The sequence below is a fragment of the Balaenoptera ricei genome, chromosome 19, assembly GCF_028023285.1.
Source record: "Balaenoptera ricei isolate mBalRic1 chromosome 19, mBalRic1.hap2, whole genome shotgun sequence".
NCBI lineage: Eukaryota > Metazoa > Chordata > Mammalia > Artiodactyla > Balaenopteridae > Balaenoptera > Balaenoptera ricei.
In genome coordinates, this window is record NC_082657.1 from 14,167,601 (window position 1) to 14,186,545 (window position 18,945).

The 18,945-nt window shown below is 54.2% G+C and overlaps 1 protein-coding gene across 1 annotated transcript in view; it reads right to left on the reverse strand.

Annotated features, from left to right (window-relative positions):
- Positions 1 to 50: 50 nt before the first annotated feature.
- RYR1 (ryanodine receptor 1) overlaps positions 51 to 18,945 on the reverse strand; it is a 117,571-nt gene continuing 98,676 nt past the window's right edge. Inside the window, exons 89-105 of the mRNA XM_059903567.1 lie at positions 16,816 to 17,157; positions 13,482 to 14,294; positions 12,717 to 12,769; positions 11,965 to 12,118; positions 10,847 to 10,933; positions 9,443 to 9,694; positions 8,491 to 8,621; positions 6,445 to 6,487; positions 5,152 to 5,282; positions 4,990 to 5,050; positions 4,469 to 4,615; positions 3,878 to 4,012; positions 1,727 to 1,883; positions 1,204 to 1,268; positions 1,013 to 1,113; positions 784 to 835; positions 51 to 288 (exon numbers count right to left, since the gene is read on the reverse strand). Coding sequence (XP_059759550.1) covers positions 193 to 288; positions 784 to 835; positions 1,013 to 1,113; positions 1,204 to 1,268; positions 1,727 to 1,883; positions 3,878 to 4,012; positions 4,469 to 4,615; positions 4,990 to 5,050; positions 5,152 to 5,282; positions 6,445 to 6,487; positions 8,491 to 8,621; positions 9,443 to 9,694; positions 10,847 to 10,933; positions 11,965 to 12,118; positions 12,717 to 12,769; positions 13,482 to 14,294; positions 16,816 to 17,157 — 2,820 coding nt within the window. The 3' untranslated portion in view covers positions 51 to 192. The remainder of the gene's footprint in view (positions 289 to 783; positions 836 to 1,012; positions 1,114 to 1,203; positions 1,269 to 1,726; positions 1,884 to 3,877; positions 4,013 to 4,468; positions 4,616 to 4,989; positions 5,051 to 5,151; positions 5,283 to 6,444; positions 6,488 to 8,490; positions 8,622 to 9,442; positions 9,695 to 10,846; positions 10,934 to 11,964; positions 12,119 to 12,716; positions 12,770 to 13,481; positions 14,295 to 16,815; positions 17,158 to 18,945) is intronic.

Sequence of the window (18,945 nt, forward strand, 5' to 3'; positions counted from 1 at the left end):
TCCTGTATGCCCACCCACCCCACAAATGTCAACAATCCAACACAATGATATCAGGGGTGTAGCACAGACTTTATTTTGCCAGTACATGGTCACCCTCCCCCAGCCGCCTTGGGGAGAGGGATTTGGGGGCTAAGGGGCTTGCTGTGAGAATAAGGACCTTGAGGTGGGGGTGAAGGGCCAGCTGGGGGTGTCTCAGCTAAGCTGGTCCTCATACTGCTTGCGGAAACAATCGCCAGCTGGGAAGAAATCCCAACATCTCTCTTGGTACATCTTCCAGACGTAAGACTCCTAGGGGTGGGGGATGGGGAAGGGTTGGTTGGTCACATCTTCAAATGCTTCATATTGATATGAGCTTTTTACTGTCACCTGCTGATTGACCTTATATTAAAATTCACCATGTCGGGACTTCCCTGGTGGTGCAGTGGTTAAGAATCTGCCTGCCAATGCTGGGGACACGGGTTCGATCCCTGGTCCAGGAAGATCCCACATGCCACAGAGCAACAAAGCCCGTGTGGCACAACTACTGAGCCTACGCTCTAGAGCCCGCGAGCCACAACTACCGAGTCCGCATGCTGCAACTAGTGAAGCCCGCGTGCCTAGAGCCTGCGCTCGGCAACAAGAGAAGCCACCGCAATGAAGAGTAGCCCCCGCTCGCCGCAACTAGAGAAAGCCCACACGCAGCAACGAAGACCCAATGCAGCCAAAAATAAGTAAATAAATAAATTAATTAAAAAAAAATTCACCATGTCTCTGCCCATTGTCGTCCCATTAACACACCCTTACCTGACCCGTGTGTTCTGTCTCGTCCTTGTTTATCAGATACATCAGGAAAAACCTGGGGATGGGAGGCAGCGGTAGACAGGTCGCAATCACCCTTACTTTCTCCTGATTGGCTGGCTGGGAATCCACCCACATGGACACCATACCCCCTTCCCTAACTGGCCAGTATCTCGAGCCGGCTGTCGGCAGCCGCGCCCCCACCCTCCTGATTGGCCAGTGGGCCCACACTCACATGTAATTGGCCAGGTTGTGCTCCTCTAGTGTGTGAGTCTCGAACCCATGCGGTGTTGAATCAAAGTAATCGCTGCCGATACCACAGATGAAGCACTTGGTCTGTGCATGGCAGGAGACATCAGAGTCAAGGCCCATTCAACCCCCCAGGGTCCCATAATCCCTCTGGGTCACCCCCCAGATATGACCTACCTCCATATCTTCCTTCACTTGCTCTTGTTGGTCTCGGAGCTCACCAAAAGCGTCAATGATCAGACCTGGGGTGGCAGGGCGCAAGTCAGTGCCCAACCTCTGACCCAGTTCAGACTCCCTCCTCTTCTGGCTACCTACGTCTGAGTCCTGCCTCCCATCCTCATCTCCCTAATCACACCCTGCTTCCTAAAAATAATAATACCTAGCATTTATTGAGCACTTATCATGAGCCAGACATTTACCACCTACGAATTGATTGAATTCTCACAACAACCCTATGAGGCTAGTATAATTTTAAAAACCCCATTTTACAGATGGAGAAACTGAGGCTCAGAGTGGTGACTTACCCAAAGTCTCACAGTAGGGAGAGGCAGAGCCAGGATATGAATCCAGGCTGATGTGATCCTGGGCCTGCACTCTTTTTTTTTTTTTTTTTTTTTTTTTTCTGGGCCTGCACTCTTAAAGGAGCTAGTCTGCCTCTGGGCACAGAGCCCCCACTCCCACAACCCCGACAAGCACTGACCCTGGATGATGGCCAACAGGATGACGATGACAAAGAAGAAGAAAGTGATGTCGAAGACCACCCGGTACAGCTCATATTCATCGCCTGCTGGGTCCTCAATCTCGTCCCCAATGCCCCCACCAGCTCGGACACCCACATACATGTGAAACAGGTAACACTGCGGGGGCAGGGTGAGAAGCACATTAGTCATGCATTCAATCATTCGACATTCACCAAGTACCTACAGGGCGCTGGGCTAGCTGCAGCAGGGCACACATGGCAATGACTGAGACAGCACTGAACCTTCCTCTCACAGGGCTCACAAACTTGGCATCAGACAGTGACAGCCCAGAAATGATCAGGGTTGTGATAGGGAGGGCTCAGGGCCAGGACAGGGAAAGCACAGTGTAATCAGCGGTGAGATGGGGGAAGCACAGGAAGCGTTGAAGCTTTGAAAGCCTGGCCCAGCCTGCGGTGATTGGGCAAGGCTTCCTAGAAGAGGGGACGTGTGTGAGCTGGAACGTGAAGAAAATATTAGGTGGGAGAGAGAGTTCCAGGCAGAGAGAACCACATGTGCTTCATCACCATTTGGGGAGGAAAGAATGCATCTTGCTCTTGTGAGGAACTGAAAGAGGTTCAGTGAAGCTGGAAAATAGAGTTCCTGTGAGCACGAGCAGGGAGATAAATGAGGTCCAGCCAATAGTCATGGAGGGCTTCCTGTAGGAGGCAGCATTTAAGTTGAAGGTGAAGCATCAAGTGAAGGGGTGTGTGTACATAGGGCCGGGGAAGGGAGGAAGAGAGAATGTCAGATGCAAAGGGCTTGGGTTGGGAGGAAACACATGATCTTAGGGGAACTGAAGGAGGACCAGGCAGCCAGAGAGCAAAAAGCAAGAAGGACTCTGGTTAGACTCAGGCCAGGCTGGTTTTTCCCTGGCTTTGTAAGCCATGGTGAAGGCATCAGGAAACCACAAGAAGGTTCTGAGTTGAGGGAGGGATGTGGTCTGCCTGGCACTTGGGAAAGACTTTACACTGTTCTTTCTCTGTCCCTGGAAAGTGAGAGAACCCAGTTCTCTTGGGTAAGAGCTAAGACCAGTGACTGATGGGAACAAGGCGAAGTGTCAAGACCAGGTCTGGTGGGGCCTCAAACGTCAGGCTGAGTGGATCCTGCGAGCACAGTGCCAGATTACAGGCCATCTCTGAGATAAAGCCCTGGGATGATTCTTTCCACTGTGGCCCATGCCTATGGTAGGTTAAACTTAATTTGGGGGGAATTCCCTAGTGGTGCAGTGGTTAGGACTCTGCGCTTTCACTGCCGAGGGTCTAGGTTCGATCCCTGGTCAAAGAACTAAGATCTCACAAGCCGCACAGTGCGGCCAAAAAAATTTTTTTAACTAAATAAATAAAAATTAAAAAAAATTCACAAGTGGAGGAAATGCTAAGGTTCAGTTGGAGTATAATAAAAATAAAGATGGATTCTAGTGGAATTCCCTGGCGGTCCAGTGGTTAGGACTCTGCACTCTCACTGCCAAGGGCCCAGGTTCAATCCCTGGTCAGGGAACTAAGATCCTACAAGCCGTGTGGTAAGGCCAAAAAAAAAAAAACAAAAAAAAAAGATGGAGTTTAGAAAAAAAAAAAACAACTCAGTTTGGGTTATGACCACCACTACTAGAATAGAAGAGAAAACAAAAACATGGATAGCATGCTTTGGGTAAAACTTTTCATTATAATGATGATAGTAGCTCACATCTACGGAATCCTTAATACCTGCCAGGCACTATTCTAAGACTTTTAAATCTTAGATGGTCAGGGAGCATCACTGAGTCCTAAAAGCAACCCGAGGATGTAGGCACTGTTATTATACACCCATTTCACAGGTGAGGACACCAGAGCATGGGGAGGTTGAGCAGCCAACCCCAAATCACATGGCTTGTAAGTCAGGCACCGTGCCCGAGCACCTTTCCAATAAGGATAGCTTGAAAAACTCAGATACTATTACAACAGTGGCTACCATTTATTGAGCATTGTTCAATGTACCTCACAATTGTCAGCTCACTGAACCCTCACAGTAAGTCTACAGGTAGGTTCTATTACTAACCCCCTTTACAGATGGGAAAACTAAGGGTCAGGGATGGTCAGTAACTTGTTCCAAGAGCGCTGGGGGGAGGGGCTTACCGTCATCATGTCGTCACACTTCATATCAGGCTCGTCCTCATCCTCACTCTTGTTGTAGAACTTGCGGAAGAAGTTGAAGGCCACCACGGTGTACAGGTAGACCACCACCGCCAGGAGGCCCACGGTCATCAACAGCTGGGGATGTGCAAGGGGCCGTCAGCTCCACTATGGGCTTGCCCCTCCCCCATGCCCAGCCTTCTCTACCTTTTTAAAAAAATATTTATTTATTTATTTGGCTGCGCTGGGTCTTAGTCGCGGCACGCGGGCTCTGTAGTTAAGGCATGTGTGATCTTTAGTTGCAGCATGTGGGATCTAGTTCCCTGACCAGGGATCAAACTCAGCCCCCTGCACTGGGAGCGCAGAGTCTTAACCGCTGGACCACCAGGGAAGTCCCCAGCCTTCTCTATCCTTGCCCCAGTTCGGCCCAGGTGGCCTTCCCCCTGGGGTCTCACCACCCACACCCACTCTGGCTCAGCCCTCCCAGCCTTGTCCCTCCTCACCCTACCTGCCCAGCCCTCACCCTCCACCCCTCCTCAGACTGCCAAGCTCATTCCTCCAGGCTCACTCCCCTCAGACAGGTCCCCTCCACACCTGTTTCCCATTGTGGGTGACGGAGGAGAGGATGGTGCGCAACGTCTTGACCCCCATGGCAATGTCCAGGAGGTGGGCGGCAAAGAAGAAGTTGTTGTAGTGACCCAGGAGGGACATCACCATGTACCAGCCCAGATACAGGAAAGACTGTGGGCACACAGAGCCGGGGTCAGCGTGCATTCATGAGGGTCAAGGAGTACTCTGGGCGCCAGGGAACAGTTAAGAGTGTTGGGCATGTTCTGGGGGTCAGGGTGCCATCTCTGGCTAGGGATTATTTGAAGGATCAGGAACAATGGGGCACTCTGGGTGGGAAGCCATTCTGCAGGGAGTTGGGGAACCCTCCGCAGAAGGACATAGTCTGGGAATTCAAGAGTGTTCTGGGTGGTAAGGAGCCTTGGGTGGGTCAGAGGTGCACAGGGGTCAGGAGTCAGTCCCTGGTCAGGGATACCTGGGGGTGGAGCCCCCAATGCCCTCAGGCCCTTCTCCTGCAGGCCCCTCACCCCCCACAGGGCCCTCCTCACATTGTCTGTGAAGATGACCCCAAACTTCCAGATCTGGTACTTGATATCGATGGACATGAGCCTGTAGGGTGGAGGGAAGAGGGATGGCCAGTTGCTGGAGGGTCAGACCCTGGCCACCTCCCCTGCCTGTCCCAGGCCTGTGCAGGGTCACCCCTGGCTCACCAGGTGAGCAGCCCCGGCGGTGGTTCAGGCTTGCGCTCATTGTGCGCTGTGATCTCCAGCGTGGCCAGATCCATGCCCAGGAGCTCGGCGATCCGCTCCCTCCCATAGATGTCCCCGTGCTTGTCCAAGACCTACACAGGGGAGCATAGGGCCGTGCAGACACAACTAGAGTGGGGAAGGTCATAGCCTGCATGGTTGGGGGGGTCTGGGGACACTCTGAACTTTGTGTGAGAGATCGGGGGTGCATTTTTCTGGGGAGAAGGGCCAGAGCTTTCTTCAGATCCTCAGGGGGAAGGTCCCAAAGTGATAAAGGTCCAGTTTACTCAGTAGCCAAATTAATTGGGATAATTTATTAATATTAGGCAGGTAGGCAAGGAATCCTATATAACTGGCGCCCCCACCCCGTCATCTATGAATTCATCTCCTCCCACTCAACCCCTCACTCACTCTGCTCCAGCCACACTGGCCTCCTCACAGCTCCTCAAATATACCAGGCACATTCCTCCCCCAGGACCTTTGCACTGGCCGTTCCCCCTGCCCAGGACACCCTTCCCCCAGATTCCCACCTGCCTCACTCCCTCACCTCCTGAGCACCCTGCGCGAAAGAGCAACCTGTCTGGGCTGATACCCACGCACTCCCCACCCCTCTGCGGGGCTTTTTTCTTCTACAGCACTTATCACCACCTGAATGCTATAAATGTGTTCCTCCTCTGTCCTTCCAACTTGAGGGTCCAAATGTGTTTACTGCTTGGATTCCAGGTCCCTAAAACAGGTCCTGGCACACAGTAGGTGCTCAATAAACATTTGTTGAGTGACTGAATGATTGTAACTGAATGTTTTCCTATGTGCCAGATACTGCTCCTGTAGTAGGTCATATAACCTTTACAACAACCTGGTGGGGTCGGCCCTCATTACTTCACTTTGAATATGAGGGAAACTGAGGCACAGAAAGGTTGGCCCTGCTAGGAATAGAAAAGCAGACAATCTAGCACCAGAGTCTGTGTGCTGAAAATAGGATGCCTTACTTCCTCCCTCAAAACTAATATTCACTGAGTATTTACTCTGTGCCAGGCACTATGCTGTGCTTGTTACATGTATCGTCTCATTACAGAGCGGGAGGGGTGACTGTCATGCCCACTTCCAGACTGGCAATCTGAGGTGCTCCTCAGACAGTCAAAGCCTCTTGCCCAAGGTCACACATGAAGCAAGGGCCTGACGGGGTTTGGATGGCCTGGTGGCAGCAAGGAACCCAGCCCGGGAGGCCCTTCCACCTCCCCATCCACATCCTCTCACCTTCCGCTTGACAAATTTGTCCCAGTAGTTGCTGGGGAAAGACCTGCCAAGAGAAAGAAGCCACAAGACATTAGGGTAGGAGGGAATAGGAGCCACCAGTCAGGCCGGGGCGGGGGTGGGGTGGGGGGTGGGGCGTGGGGGTTGGAATTCCAATGCTTTTCTCACAGGAGACAGGGGGGTCACATCTCACTCAGGGTCAGGCTCTAAAGACCCCAAGCCAGGTGACTTTTGCCTGAGGTCAACTCTTACCCCGCCCTCCCCCGCTGCTGTTGTTGGTGGAGCCCAGGTGAGGCAGGCGGCTCGCATTCGGAGCTGGGATGTGCAAAGGCCCCAGAACTGCACTCAGGTGGGGGGGAGTTGGGACCAGCAGCCTGGCCCTGCTCCGGCTCCGGGGTGCCTTCTCACACTGTTTAATTTTATTTGATGATTCTGGCCCTTTATTTACCAGTTTTCTAATTTATGAGTTGATGTCCCAACATCCTGCAAAGGTGGGCCAATGAGTTTTGCTGGGGGAGGGTGGGGGGTGAAGTGGAGATTTATTATGAATCCATGGATTTAGGCCTATTTGATGTGTGTTTCAATTTGTGGCACTTCCTATCCTTATCAATGCTCAAACTGTCCTTGATTTGTCCACGGGGAGCCCCTTCTAAGCTGGCAGCAGGGTCCTTTCAGCATGTCACCATTTTTCAGTGAGCACACCCTTGCTTTCTGACATAACAAGATAATTCAGGCTCATCTTACACTTCCCCAACCCAGCCCTGAAATCTGCCACTTCTTCATGGAGTTTGGTTCCTTGTCATGGGAAATGGTATTTAGAAGTCAAGGTCTTGGGCAGACACCATTTTAAATAGGTGTCTCTCTCTCTTTTAAGCATGTGTACTTGAATGTGTGTAAGTTAAATGTGTCTTTAATGGTGACAATGAGAGTATAGGATGTCCTTGGTATGGCTTCTCTCTCTCCTTGCACCACTTCACTAGGCAGGACCCCATAAGAAAATAACTTCCGGGACTTCCCTGGTGGTTCAGTGGTAAAGAATCTACCTTCCAATGCAGGGGACGTGGGTTCTATCCCTGGTCCGGGAAGATCCCACATGTCACAGGGCAACTAAGCCCGCACGCTATAGCTACTGAACTCGCGCGCCTCAACGAGAGAGCCTGCATGCCGCAAACTACCGAGCCCTCGCGCCCTGGAGCTCGAGCGCCACAAAGAAAAGCCTGCTCGCGGAAACGAAAGATCCTGCATGTTTGCCTCAACAAAGATTCTGCATGCCGCAACTAAGGCCTGATGCAAAAAAAAAAAAAAGTGTCTTCATTAAAAAAAAAAGAAAAAAGAAAATAACTTCCAACCCTTACCTAGGGCTTACAGTGCCCCAGAAACCACACTAACTCATTTCATTGTCACAAGGTCCTAGTGAGGTCGGTGCTATTATATATCCCCACTTTACAGATAAGGAAACTGAGGCACAGAGAGGCCAAGTAACTGGACCAATAATTCCCAGCTAGAGTGAGGCCAACCCAGGGTTCCAACCTGACCTGGCGTTCTTACTCTAGACATGCCTCCCTCTAAGGATGCAGCCCCATTGTATGAACACATAAGATGGGACTTGACCTGGGGGAAAATGGAATGGGCTGGGAGTGTACTTTGGGGATCCAGAGTCCCACCACGTTGCCCTCACAACCCTCATTTCCTCTCTGGGCTCAGTTTAAAAACCAAATGAGTTCATATATTTCCCACTCATGGCACCTGGTGAGAATCACGCGTGGGGACAGAGTTTAAAATGCAGGTTCCTGGGCGCCACCTCAGACTCACTGAACCAGAATGCCCAGGGCTGGGGCCCAGGAACCTGCATGTGTCAGCAGCACCCCCAGAGGTACTTTAATGCACGGGAAATTTGTCTGTACTACTAAGAGGAGGACAAAGGCTTGGGGAGAATGAGTCAGGACCGGCAGTGACTAGAACTCCGGTCTTTTGAGGCCTGGGCTGGGACTGGAGTGGAAACCCAGCTCTGCTTCCCCAACCCACCACGAGGCTGGGGTGGGCCCTTACGGAGTGTTGAGCACCAGCCGGTCCCACTGCCCCTTCACGTCATCATCTTCAGGCTGCTCTGTGATGTAGAGGCCGTCAAACTCCAGCTTCCGGGCCAGTTCCTTCTCCCGCTTAAAGATCACCAGGGGCACCTAGATCATCCAGGGAGGCAAAGGGGTGGGTGTCAGGAGACCACAGCCTCGGCAGGAGCTAGGACATCTTGCTGGAGCCTTCGTGAGACCCCACATCAGAGGAGCTTTCCCAGAGTGATCAGGGTAGTAGTGGGGAAACGTGGTCAGAGAGTCAGGGCTGGGATGAGGAAAAAACCCGAGAGAGCCCAGAACTGGCACCTGCTGCAGCCTGGGGCCTCCCAAGGGAAGGAGGAGGAATAAAACAGGCAGGTGAAAGGAGGTGGAAATGGGGCAGAGCATTCCAGGCAGAGGGAACAGCACTTGCAAAACTTCTAAGCCAAAAGAGCTCTGTTCATCCAATTGTAAAGTATCAAGATTTGCTGAACAGTCAGTTCTCATGGAACCCATACTGAAGTTTTCGTAATACACCTTACGGGGCATCACAAGCTTCAGGCATAGTCGATGTCAGAATCCACATCCCCCTGTTGGCACCCATGTTATGTCTGAGGCCCACAGACCCTCACAGATATTAATTCACCAACTGACCAACATGCAGAAAATAAATATTCCCGAATGACAAATTTTGCTTCTTGATCCAGAAATTAACATCGTCACAGGACCCATCTCCTCGGCTGCGACCCGTATCAGTTCCCAGTTTGAATATCACCCTTGCTAAAGACCCCAATCCTGTACTCAGTCCCCCAGCCTTACCCCAACCCTAGACCCCCCTCTGTCCCAATCACTGTGTGAGATGCCCCAGCCCCTGTCCCGGCACACATCCCCTCCAAACACACACATACACACACACACGCCCCAGCCCCAAGACTGTGGTCATGACCCACCTTGAGACAGTTGTAGCCAATGATGCAGAGAAAGGCCACCAGCGTATGCAGAAGGCTCAAGCAACGCAAGGCAGGTTCCATGTAGCCCGTGCTCTCCTCCAGGAAGTAGTACACCATGTTCTCATCCTCGTCGCCCTCTGCTTCCTCTCCGGCCCCCGAGCCCCAGCCAGAACCTCCACCTGACCCTGCTCCTGACAGGTCCCCAGCTGCTGAGCTCTGCATATCATCCTCCCCTGGTGGAGAGTCTGAGACCTAAAGAGGGACAGAGGTCAGTCAGGGTGGGGACCCGGTGTCCTGGTACCTGGTCTGCCACACCCAGAACTGGGCCCTCGTCAGATACAGTCTCGGCAGGACTGTCCATCAAGATCAAAGGGTGGGCCCAGGACCCTAGCTAGCAAATCAGATTCTGTCCTGGGAATCTTGACTATTGAACTGAGTGACAGGAGGACTGAAAACAGAGTTGATTCGTCTTGATAGTGGAGCCCTAAAGAGACTACTTTTAACACTAATATTAACACTAATACTAAAATTAGTAGTAGCTATCATTTATTTATACAGCACTTTTTTTTTGCCAGGTACTATTCTGAGTACTTTACATACATCAACCCTCTTTTTTTTTTTTGGCTGGGCCTCACACATCTTGCAGGATCTTAGTTCCCTGATCAGGGACTGAACCCGCGCCTTCAGCAGTGAAAGCGTGGAGTCCTAACCACTGGACCGCCAGGGAATTCCTCATGTTAATCCTCTTTTAATTCCCACAGCTCTAAGATGTAGGCTCTGTTATTATCCCATATTACAGATGAGGAAATTAAGGCACAGAAAGGTTAAGAACTTTGTCTAACATCATGCAGCCAGTGAATGTTAGAGCCAGACTGATCCTACAGAAGCCATGCTCTGACCATTCTGCTAGACTGCCCCTCTGTCCTGTTATCTAGATCTCGCGCAAGACCCCGAGGGGCCCTTTGTCCTTTGGGAGGCCTGCGTCTTAGCCCTCTACTTCTCTTCCATGAGCTGCCCATTTCCTCCTCCCCACAAATTTCTCTTTAGCTTATGTGAGAACAAAGAGATGTAACCAAATCAGCGGGTGTTGCAGAGAGGGGAAGGCCTGCACCCACGGGCACAGGGCTGGCCAGCGGCAGAGCTGAGCGTGGAACCCAGGACTGATTACCTGCACTAACTCCCACAGGGCACTCAGGCATCTGTTCCAGATGGACCCAGACACCCATACTCACCACCACAGGGGTCTTAAGCTCAAGGTGTTCAGCCTGAACCTTCCTGGGGACCCTGAGCCCAAGACCTTGTCCCTGGTGAACTGCAAGGGCCCTGGGAACCCGTTAGGGGCTGAGCCTCCCGCCCCACAGCCCAGGTAAGCGCCTGATTCTCCCGGCCCCTCTTGATCAGCACCTTATAAAACAGCAGGATGAAGTTGATGGCAAATGCCAAGAAGAGGGCAAGGAATCGCAGAGTGTAAAAGTTCCGGGAGAGGTAGTTCTAAGATGAAGAGAGAAAGAAAAAGACAGAGCTCACGGTCCACTCGCTTCCCGGGAGAATTTATCCCAACATTCACCCACAACCCAAGCACCGGGGTCCTTAATATCTGGTCCCACAATCTCCCATTTATTGAGTGCTTATTGTATACCAAGGCCTGGGCTAAGAGCTTTATATACATGAACCTGTTTAATTCTCACCACAACCCTATGAAGTAGGTACTGCTGATAAGCCCACTTTCTGGATGAGGAAATGGAGGCTCAGGGTGGTGAGCTGTCTTGTCCAAGGTTACGCAGCCAAGAAGTGGCAGACCTGGACTTTGAAGCCAGGCGGTCCAGCTCCAGAGTCCACACTCCCAACCACTCTGCCATGCTGCCTCCCGGGTGAGGGGACCCTGTCTGCTTCATCCCAGGCAGAGGACATCTACTTCCATCTCTCCCTTCCTCTTTTTCTCTCCATCGTTCTCTCCATCCCCCATTCTTCCCCCGAATCCTCACTGAACCACCCTCTGTCCAACATGTTTCCCTCAGCCCCTCATGTCAGGCTGGCCTGGAGAGGAGATAGGACAGATGGAGCCCTGGGCCCTGACCTCCCTTCTTCCGGGCTGGATGAGGAGATGAATTCTCCCCCCACAGGAGGAGCTGGGGCTGGTGTGGCAGCTCCTACCTGAAGGCTGGGAGCCAAGAAATAGGCCACGGTGGAAGGAACAGCGCCACGGCCTCAGTTGGATTTAGCTTTGGATAGAGGATGGGGGTGGGAAGCTGAGGCCGGTGGCCCCAGGTACGCAAAAGCGGGGAGGCTGGAATAAGGATTGTGAGCGGGGAGAGGCCGAAGAGCCAAGTGGGGACCACCTGAAAATGCTGCCCTGTGCCCAGGTCCTGCTCTGTCTGGGGACATCTCTGCTCTCTGCCCATATCGACTTCCCCACAGAGATGAGCCTGGCCCAGGTGGGCTCAAGGACAGGGTTGGGGGAGAGGTGGTGTGAGTGTTTTCTGGGAGAGGAGGCTTCAGGGTGCCCTTGCTGGGTTCCTCACCAAGAACTTCACCCTCTGTACTTCCAGTTCTCCCCAGAATTCCAGGCCCCCGCCTCCAGCCCCCTCCTTCTTTGGAGGCGGGGGAGGAGGAGCTGTCTTCTTGGGGGGTTCTGGTGGGGGTTCGGGGACTTCTTTCTTCTCCCCATTCTCAGCACTGCAGGGCAGGACACAGAGAGAGTGAGCAGGTGCCTGGGGAATGCATTCATTCATTCATTCATTCATTCAAAGCCATGCGCTGGGGCCCACCCCATGCCTGGTCCAGGTCTAGATGGTGCTGGGGACACAGTGGTGAGACAACTTCCAGCCCTGTCCCCATGGGGCTCCAGTCCAATGGGGTACAGACCCGTCACCAGACAGTGGCAGCCCGGAGTGGTCAGGGCTGGGACGAGGGTAGCTCAGGGGCTTATGGGAGCCCAGAGGAGACACCTCTTCAACTTAGGGGGCGTGTCAAGGTAGGCTTCCCAGAGAAGGAGCCATGTGAGCCAAGATGGGGAGGAGGAAGGCTGAGACAAAGCACAGGGGAAGGTGTCACAGGCGGAGGGAACGGCTGGGAGAAAGGCTTGCAGGTAAGAGAGAAGCATTCATTTCTCGACTGCCTTTCACAGAGGCCCTCCTCTGGGCCTGGGCCTGGGATGGGTGATGCTGAGGTCCCAGAGTGACCAGGACATCCTCAGGCCCTGACCTCAGGAGGCTTCTAGTCCAGGAGGGAGGCAGTGATAGGGGCTGGGCCCCTTGGACCCAAGGCCACTCACTCGGCTTTCTCAGGCTCGGGCTCTGGAGGCAGCTCCCCTTCCTCTCCATCCACCTGGCGGCAGGGCAAGTATCAGGGCTGAGCCTGCACCCCAAGCGCCTCTCAGACCTGCCTATTCCTCTCTGTGTCCCTTTCTGGCCGTTTCTCCTGGGCAATCTAAGTTTTACTCCCCCCCACCCCGCCCCAGAAGAGGGATTATGATTCTCATTTTATAGAGGGGAAACTGAGGCTTAGAGAGGTGGAGTGCCTTGGCTAAAGCACTGTGCAGAGTCAGGCTGGCTCCAAGTGGAGCCCTTCTCCCCTCATGGCCTTCCATCACCTTGACAACCGCACCCCCATGGTACTTATTGCACTGAGGGCCTGAGGATGCTTTAGGGGCCTCTGTCACGTGGACTACTTAATTCCCCACAACCGCCTGTATCTCCCAGTGTCTCTGACCCTATCTTCGGTCTTTTTAGTTCTTGGTCCTGCTTCTCCTCTAATTTGGTCTCTGGATCTCTTGCTCTTTCTGGCTCCAGATATTTTTTTCTCTGTCTCTCCCAGAATCACTACCCTCTTCATCGGGAGACTTCCTCCAGGTCTCCATCTCTGCGTCCATCTCTCAGTGTGTCTCTCTTTGTCTCTGCGTATCTCTCAGGCCCTCTCTCCGCCCTTTTCCTCTCTCTGTGCACCGCTCTCCAACCTCTATTTGTCTCTCTTTCCCTCTCTCACCCTGCCTCCTACCCCAATCTCTCCAAAACCCTGAAGCCCCAGCCCGCGCTCTCACCCCCAGCTTCCTCTTGATGATAGGGGAGCCCTCGGGCGTGGGCGGCTCCACCGGCGTCAAGTCACCCATGTCCCCGAGGCCGCCGGCCCCTTCGGGCCGGAAGGGGCCATCCTCGGCCACGGCCACAGTCCCGTCGGCGCCTCCCGGGCCGGCCTCCTGCGCCGCCGCCTCCTCGTCGCCCGCGCCCTCCGCGGAGTCGCCCGCGCCTTCGCCCGCACCCTCGCCGTCCGCGTCGCCTCCGGGCCCGGCCGGCTGCTCGCCGCGCACCTCGTCGCCCGTGGGGTCGGGCATGCCCGCCAGGAGCTCGGTCATCGTCACCTTCTTGGCGCCCTCCACCAGGCCGCCGCCGAAGAGCGAGCCCCAGAGCAGGCGCAGCGCGCCCGCCGCCGCCCCCGCGCACGCCGCCCCCGCGCACGCCAGCGCCCCCCAGAGCAGCGCGGCCACGGCCGTCGAGGCCTCGCGCGCCGTCAGCCGCCGCAGCCGCCGCACGCGCCGCCGCAGGCTGCGGTAGCTGAGGCCCCGCAGGGCCCGACTCGCCGCCGCCGCCAGCCGCGCCGTCGCGCCCGCCGCCGCCGTCCCCGCCGCGCCCTCGGGCCCCGCCGCGCCCTCCTCTGCGCCCTCGGCGCCCGCCTCCGCCACGCCCGCGCCCTCGTCGTTGTCCTCCCCCGGCCCGCCCTCGGTCTCCGAGATCTGCGCGGCGATCTGCATCTCGAAGATGGTGTCCTCGCAGAAGCTCACGAAGAGCTCCATCTTCTCCGACTCGCCGCCCTCGTTCACCACGTCGAAGATGAACTGACGCTTCGACTCCTTCACCTGCAGCGCGGGACGGAGGGGACGTGATGGGGGCGCCGTCGGCGGGGACTTGGGACTACAGCGGTGGCAGCCACGCGCGTTCGCCGCTGTTCTAAGCATCGTCGTTTTTATTTTTGAAAGCGAACCTATATAGCGCTCGCTGTAGGTGCACTTGTAAGAACCTCAGCAAGGCTAGGCCCTGTATCCAGCATTTTATGTATGGTCTCTCATTAAAACCTCGCAAACCATCCTAGAAGTAGGGGCCGATATCCCCATTTTACAGATGAGGAAATGGAAGCCCAGAAAGTCACGTGTCCGGGGTGATGCAGCTGAGAGGTGGCAGGTGTAGGATTCGAATTCCCAACAAGCTGGTTCCAGAATCGATGTTCTTGGCTTCGACAGACGGAGCATAGTGGTTGAGGGCAAGGATTCTGCAGCCAGCCTGCCTGGGTTCGAATGCTGATTCTGCCACTGAGTTAGACTTAACTCTCTGGGCTTCGGTTTCCCCTTATGTAAATCGGGGAATAATAGTAGAACCCATGCGTAAAAGGGTTGGCGTGAGGATTAAATGAGTTAATAGATGCTGAGTGATTAGGACAGTGCCTGGCACCTGCCAAACGCCGTCTAGTGCTTGCTATTGTGGTACTGCTGCATGAGCGCTAGAGGGCCACGCAGGCAGACATGGACTCCGGACGGGCGGGAGAACGTGGGAATGGGAAGGAGTGAGCAGGAGGAAGTGGGTGTTTGGAGGAATAACACTAACAGAAAGAGTGTGCACGTGGGGTGCACGTGAGGGGCGGAGCTCCCACGGGGTGTACTAGAGTGTGACGCGCCAGTGGTGAACCAGGGCTTCCTGCAGAGGCAGGGATGTGCAGACGTCCCGGGTGCAAGGATGATGCAATGGCTTTTAAGCCAGATTGGAGAGGAGGAGTATACAGTGGTGCCCCAAGGGACACAGGTGAGTGTGCAAAACCTTGGGCGTTCCGGTGGAGTATGTGAAAGGGCCGATGTGCAAGAGCCTTGTGAGAGGGCACCGGGACTAAGGGAGGAATCCGGTGTGAGGAGGGCGTGGCGGCATGGGAGGACATGGGAAGAATGTGACCATGCCCGGCTCAGTGTGCTCGGCGGACATGGGCATATGGGGCAGGCATGCAAGGGCCTGGGTGAAACCGCGGGTGGGGAGTGTAAATGTGGGAGGGGTCTACAATTCATATGGTCAGTGCATGTGCGGCAGGATGAGTGTGCAAGAGGACCTGGGAGTCAGTGTAAGAGGGCCCAGAACGTGAGGGCAGGGCTCAGGGTAGGGCACAAGCCCGGGCGTGCATGAGCCAGGTGTCACTGAGGAGGAGACTCAAGGGGCCCAGGTGTTGAGATGATGGGAGTGCAAGTCTCATGAACTGTGTGTAAGGTGGGAAGGGTGTGCAAGAGCAAGTGGGAGGAGTGTGCAGGTGCCTGGGGGCATCTGAGGAATAAAAGGGAAGTGGGAGTGCAAGGGGCAGGTAAGGAGCACGCAGGCTTGGTGTGCACGGTGAGTGTGGCCAGGAGGGCCACCTGGACAGCAGGGGCAGGGCCAGGGGCCGAGCGTGCATGAGGGGCACATGGGAGGGTGAGAAAATGGGGGATGGGAACCACATGCAGGCTAAGTGTGTAAGGTGGGCTGGGGGCGTGCCAGGGCTACGTGAGCATACTTTGGAGCAAGTGAGTGTGTAAGGGGCATTCAAACACTTGTAGGCTGGGCATATTCGGGGCACATCAGGTCAAGGAGTAGGCCTGGCCACCAAGGACACGCAGGGGCTCTTGCGGGTGAGTTGGTGAGGGTGGTCCAAGTGCTCATGATTGAGCATGGGTGTGCCAGGGCATGTGTGGGTGAATGAGTGAGGGCGGGCAACCATATGGCATGCCAGGGCTGCAGGAATGCACACTGGCATCCTCAGAGTGAGTGTGCAAGAGAGGTGCACACACATGTGGGCCCAGCATAAGTGGGAAGGGCATTGTGTGCTAGGAACTCAGAGGGCATTTGGGGGCACAAAATGCCAGTCACCAGTCATCAGGGCACCCTAGAGCCCCCGTGGTGAGTGTGCAAAAGAGTGGGCATGGGCAGGCCAGGGCCAAGAGAGGGCACACCAGGGGCTGCTGGTAAGGTGAGCAAGGTGTGTGTAACCACGTGGGTTCAAGTACAAGAGTGTGGGTGTGGTCACATCAGGATTATAAGAGCTCCCAGGGTGAGTGTGCAAGTGGCAGGCGTGGTGTGCGAGCAGCCGCAGTGAGGGCCCACAGACGCTGCTGCATGTATAAGGGTATATGTCCATGCCGAGTTTGCACGAGGTGGGCATGGGAGAACCAGGGGTGTGCAAGGGCACAGCAGCACCCATACAACGTGTGCAGAAGGGTGGGCATGGGCTTGCACGAGCAGAGCAGGGGCACACCAGGGTCTGCAGAGCAGATGTGCGAAGCGTGCACAGCCCCGTGTGTGGTCCAAGCGTGCGAGGAGCGTGCCCCGAAGCCCCGGGAGGCAAGCATGCGCGTGTGCGGGGCCACCGACCTGGGGCATCTCCCACTGGGCGCGGTTGGTCTCCGAGATCTCGAAGTAGATACGCTCGATGCGGCGGGAGGCGCCCATGATCTCGATGCGGCCCAGGTAGGGCCGGAAGTACTCGAGGATGCTCCCGGCCAGCTCGAGGAAGTTGCGCAGGCGCGGGTCGTGAGGCACGTGCTCCGACAGGTTGGTGAGCAGCACGGCCACGTTGAAGCCGATGTCGCGGGCTGGCTCCTGGAAGCGGTTGGCAAACTCGTCGCAGTCGATCATCTCGTTCTCATCCGCTTCGGAGCACGAAAGCAGGAATTGGATTTCTGGACCGGTGAACTGCTTCTGGCTGTCCATGGCCTGGGGGGTGGGCAGGGGTGAGCGGGGGGGTCAGAGGGGTGGCCTAGGGAGCCCCAATGCCTTTCCCGAAACAACTATGGACTTTTCATAAAGGGAGAAAAATCCAGAATCATATAACCAGCACCCAAGGCTGACGCCCAGCAGGTTGGTATGGGTGAGGCTGTACCAGCTACTAAAACACTGAATGTTATGGGACTTCTCTGGTGGCGCAGTGGTTGAGAATCCGCCTGCCAATGCAGGGGACACGGGTTAGAGCCCTGGAACAGGAAGACCTCACATGCTGCGGCGCAACTAAGCCCGTGCGCCACAACTACTGAGCCTGTGCTCTAGACCACGCAAGCCACAACTACTGAGCCCACGTGCCACAACTACTGAAGCCTGTGCACCTAGAGACTGTGCTCTGCAACAAGAGAAGCCACCGCAATGAGAAGCCCGCGCACCGCAACGAAGAGTAGCCCCCGCTCGCCGCAACTAGAGAAAGCCCGTGCGCAGCAATGAAGACCCAATGCAGCCAAAAGTAAATAAATAAATAAATAAATCTATTTATTAAAAAAAAAAAAAACTGAATGCTGCATTTCCACAAAGCTGAGCCACCATCCACTGTCAGATAAAGTCCATTTTCAGAGATGGTAAGATGTGAATTGATGAAACTCAGCGCTTGTGTAGCAGCTGGTAAAGAGATGCTGCCCCAAGCTCCCTGCCTGCCGTGCTGGCGAGTCCCCGCAGGCCTGCTCTCCACCCTTCCTCCCCCCACGTGATGGCACCTGTGGTCTGTACCACAGGCTTTCTTGACCCTCTGGCTGCAGGTGGGGCCTGTCCAGTTGAGGTCAGAGAGCAGGAGGAGAATGGAGCTGTGGCATTTCTCTCCCTGGCTTCCTCCCCGTGCTGGTTGTCTCTCTCCCTCAAAGGTCAGTCCTGCCATCCTGTCCACACAGCTCCTTCTATCTCGGAGTTAGATAATTAGTCTTTCCTCCAGGCCAGCCCCCTTCCAGCTAGGGCCCTGACTGATACATGCCACCACCTCTGCCCCTTCCCCAAGGCCCTTTGGTCCCCCCATCCCACCATTTCCAGCAACTAAATAATTGGCACCTGACACAATGGAGGCCTCCAAATTTCAACTGGGAATAAAGTCGTATGCCCATCACCCCAGAACATATTTTCAGCTACTCTATATTTAAGAACTGTAACATGACAGGTATGGTTGGAGCCCTCTGTGTACCCTTCTCTTGCTCCATTACCCCCACCCTCCCCCAGGGTAACCACCAAGGAGTTGGTGTATCCTTGCAAAGAACTATGTGTCACATGGGTGGACCTAGTGGGTATTATGCTTAGTGAAATAAGTCAGACAAAGACAAATACTGTATGTTATCACTTATATGTGGAATCTAAAAAATAAAACGAATGAATATAACAAAGCAGAAACAGACTCACAGATATAGAGAACAAATTAGAACAAACCAGTGAGGAGAGGGCATGGGGGGAGGGGCAAGATAGGGATAGGGGATTAAGAGATACAAACTACTATGAATAAAATAAATAAGCTACAAGGACATATTGTACAGCACAGAGAATATAGCCAATATTTTATGATAACTTTAAATGGACTATAATCTATAAAAATATTGAATCACTATGTTGTACACCTGAAGCTAATATAATACTGTAAATCAACTATACTTCAATAAAAAAAGATGTGTCAGTACTTCTACTACTCATATTCTGCCATTTTCTCACACAAAAAATTTGGTATCCTGTGCCTTATTTTGATTTAAAGAACTACTATTATAA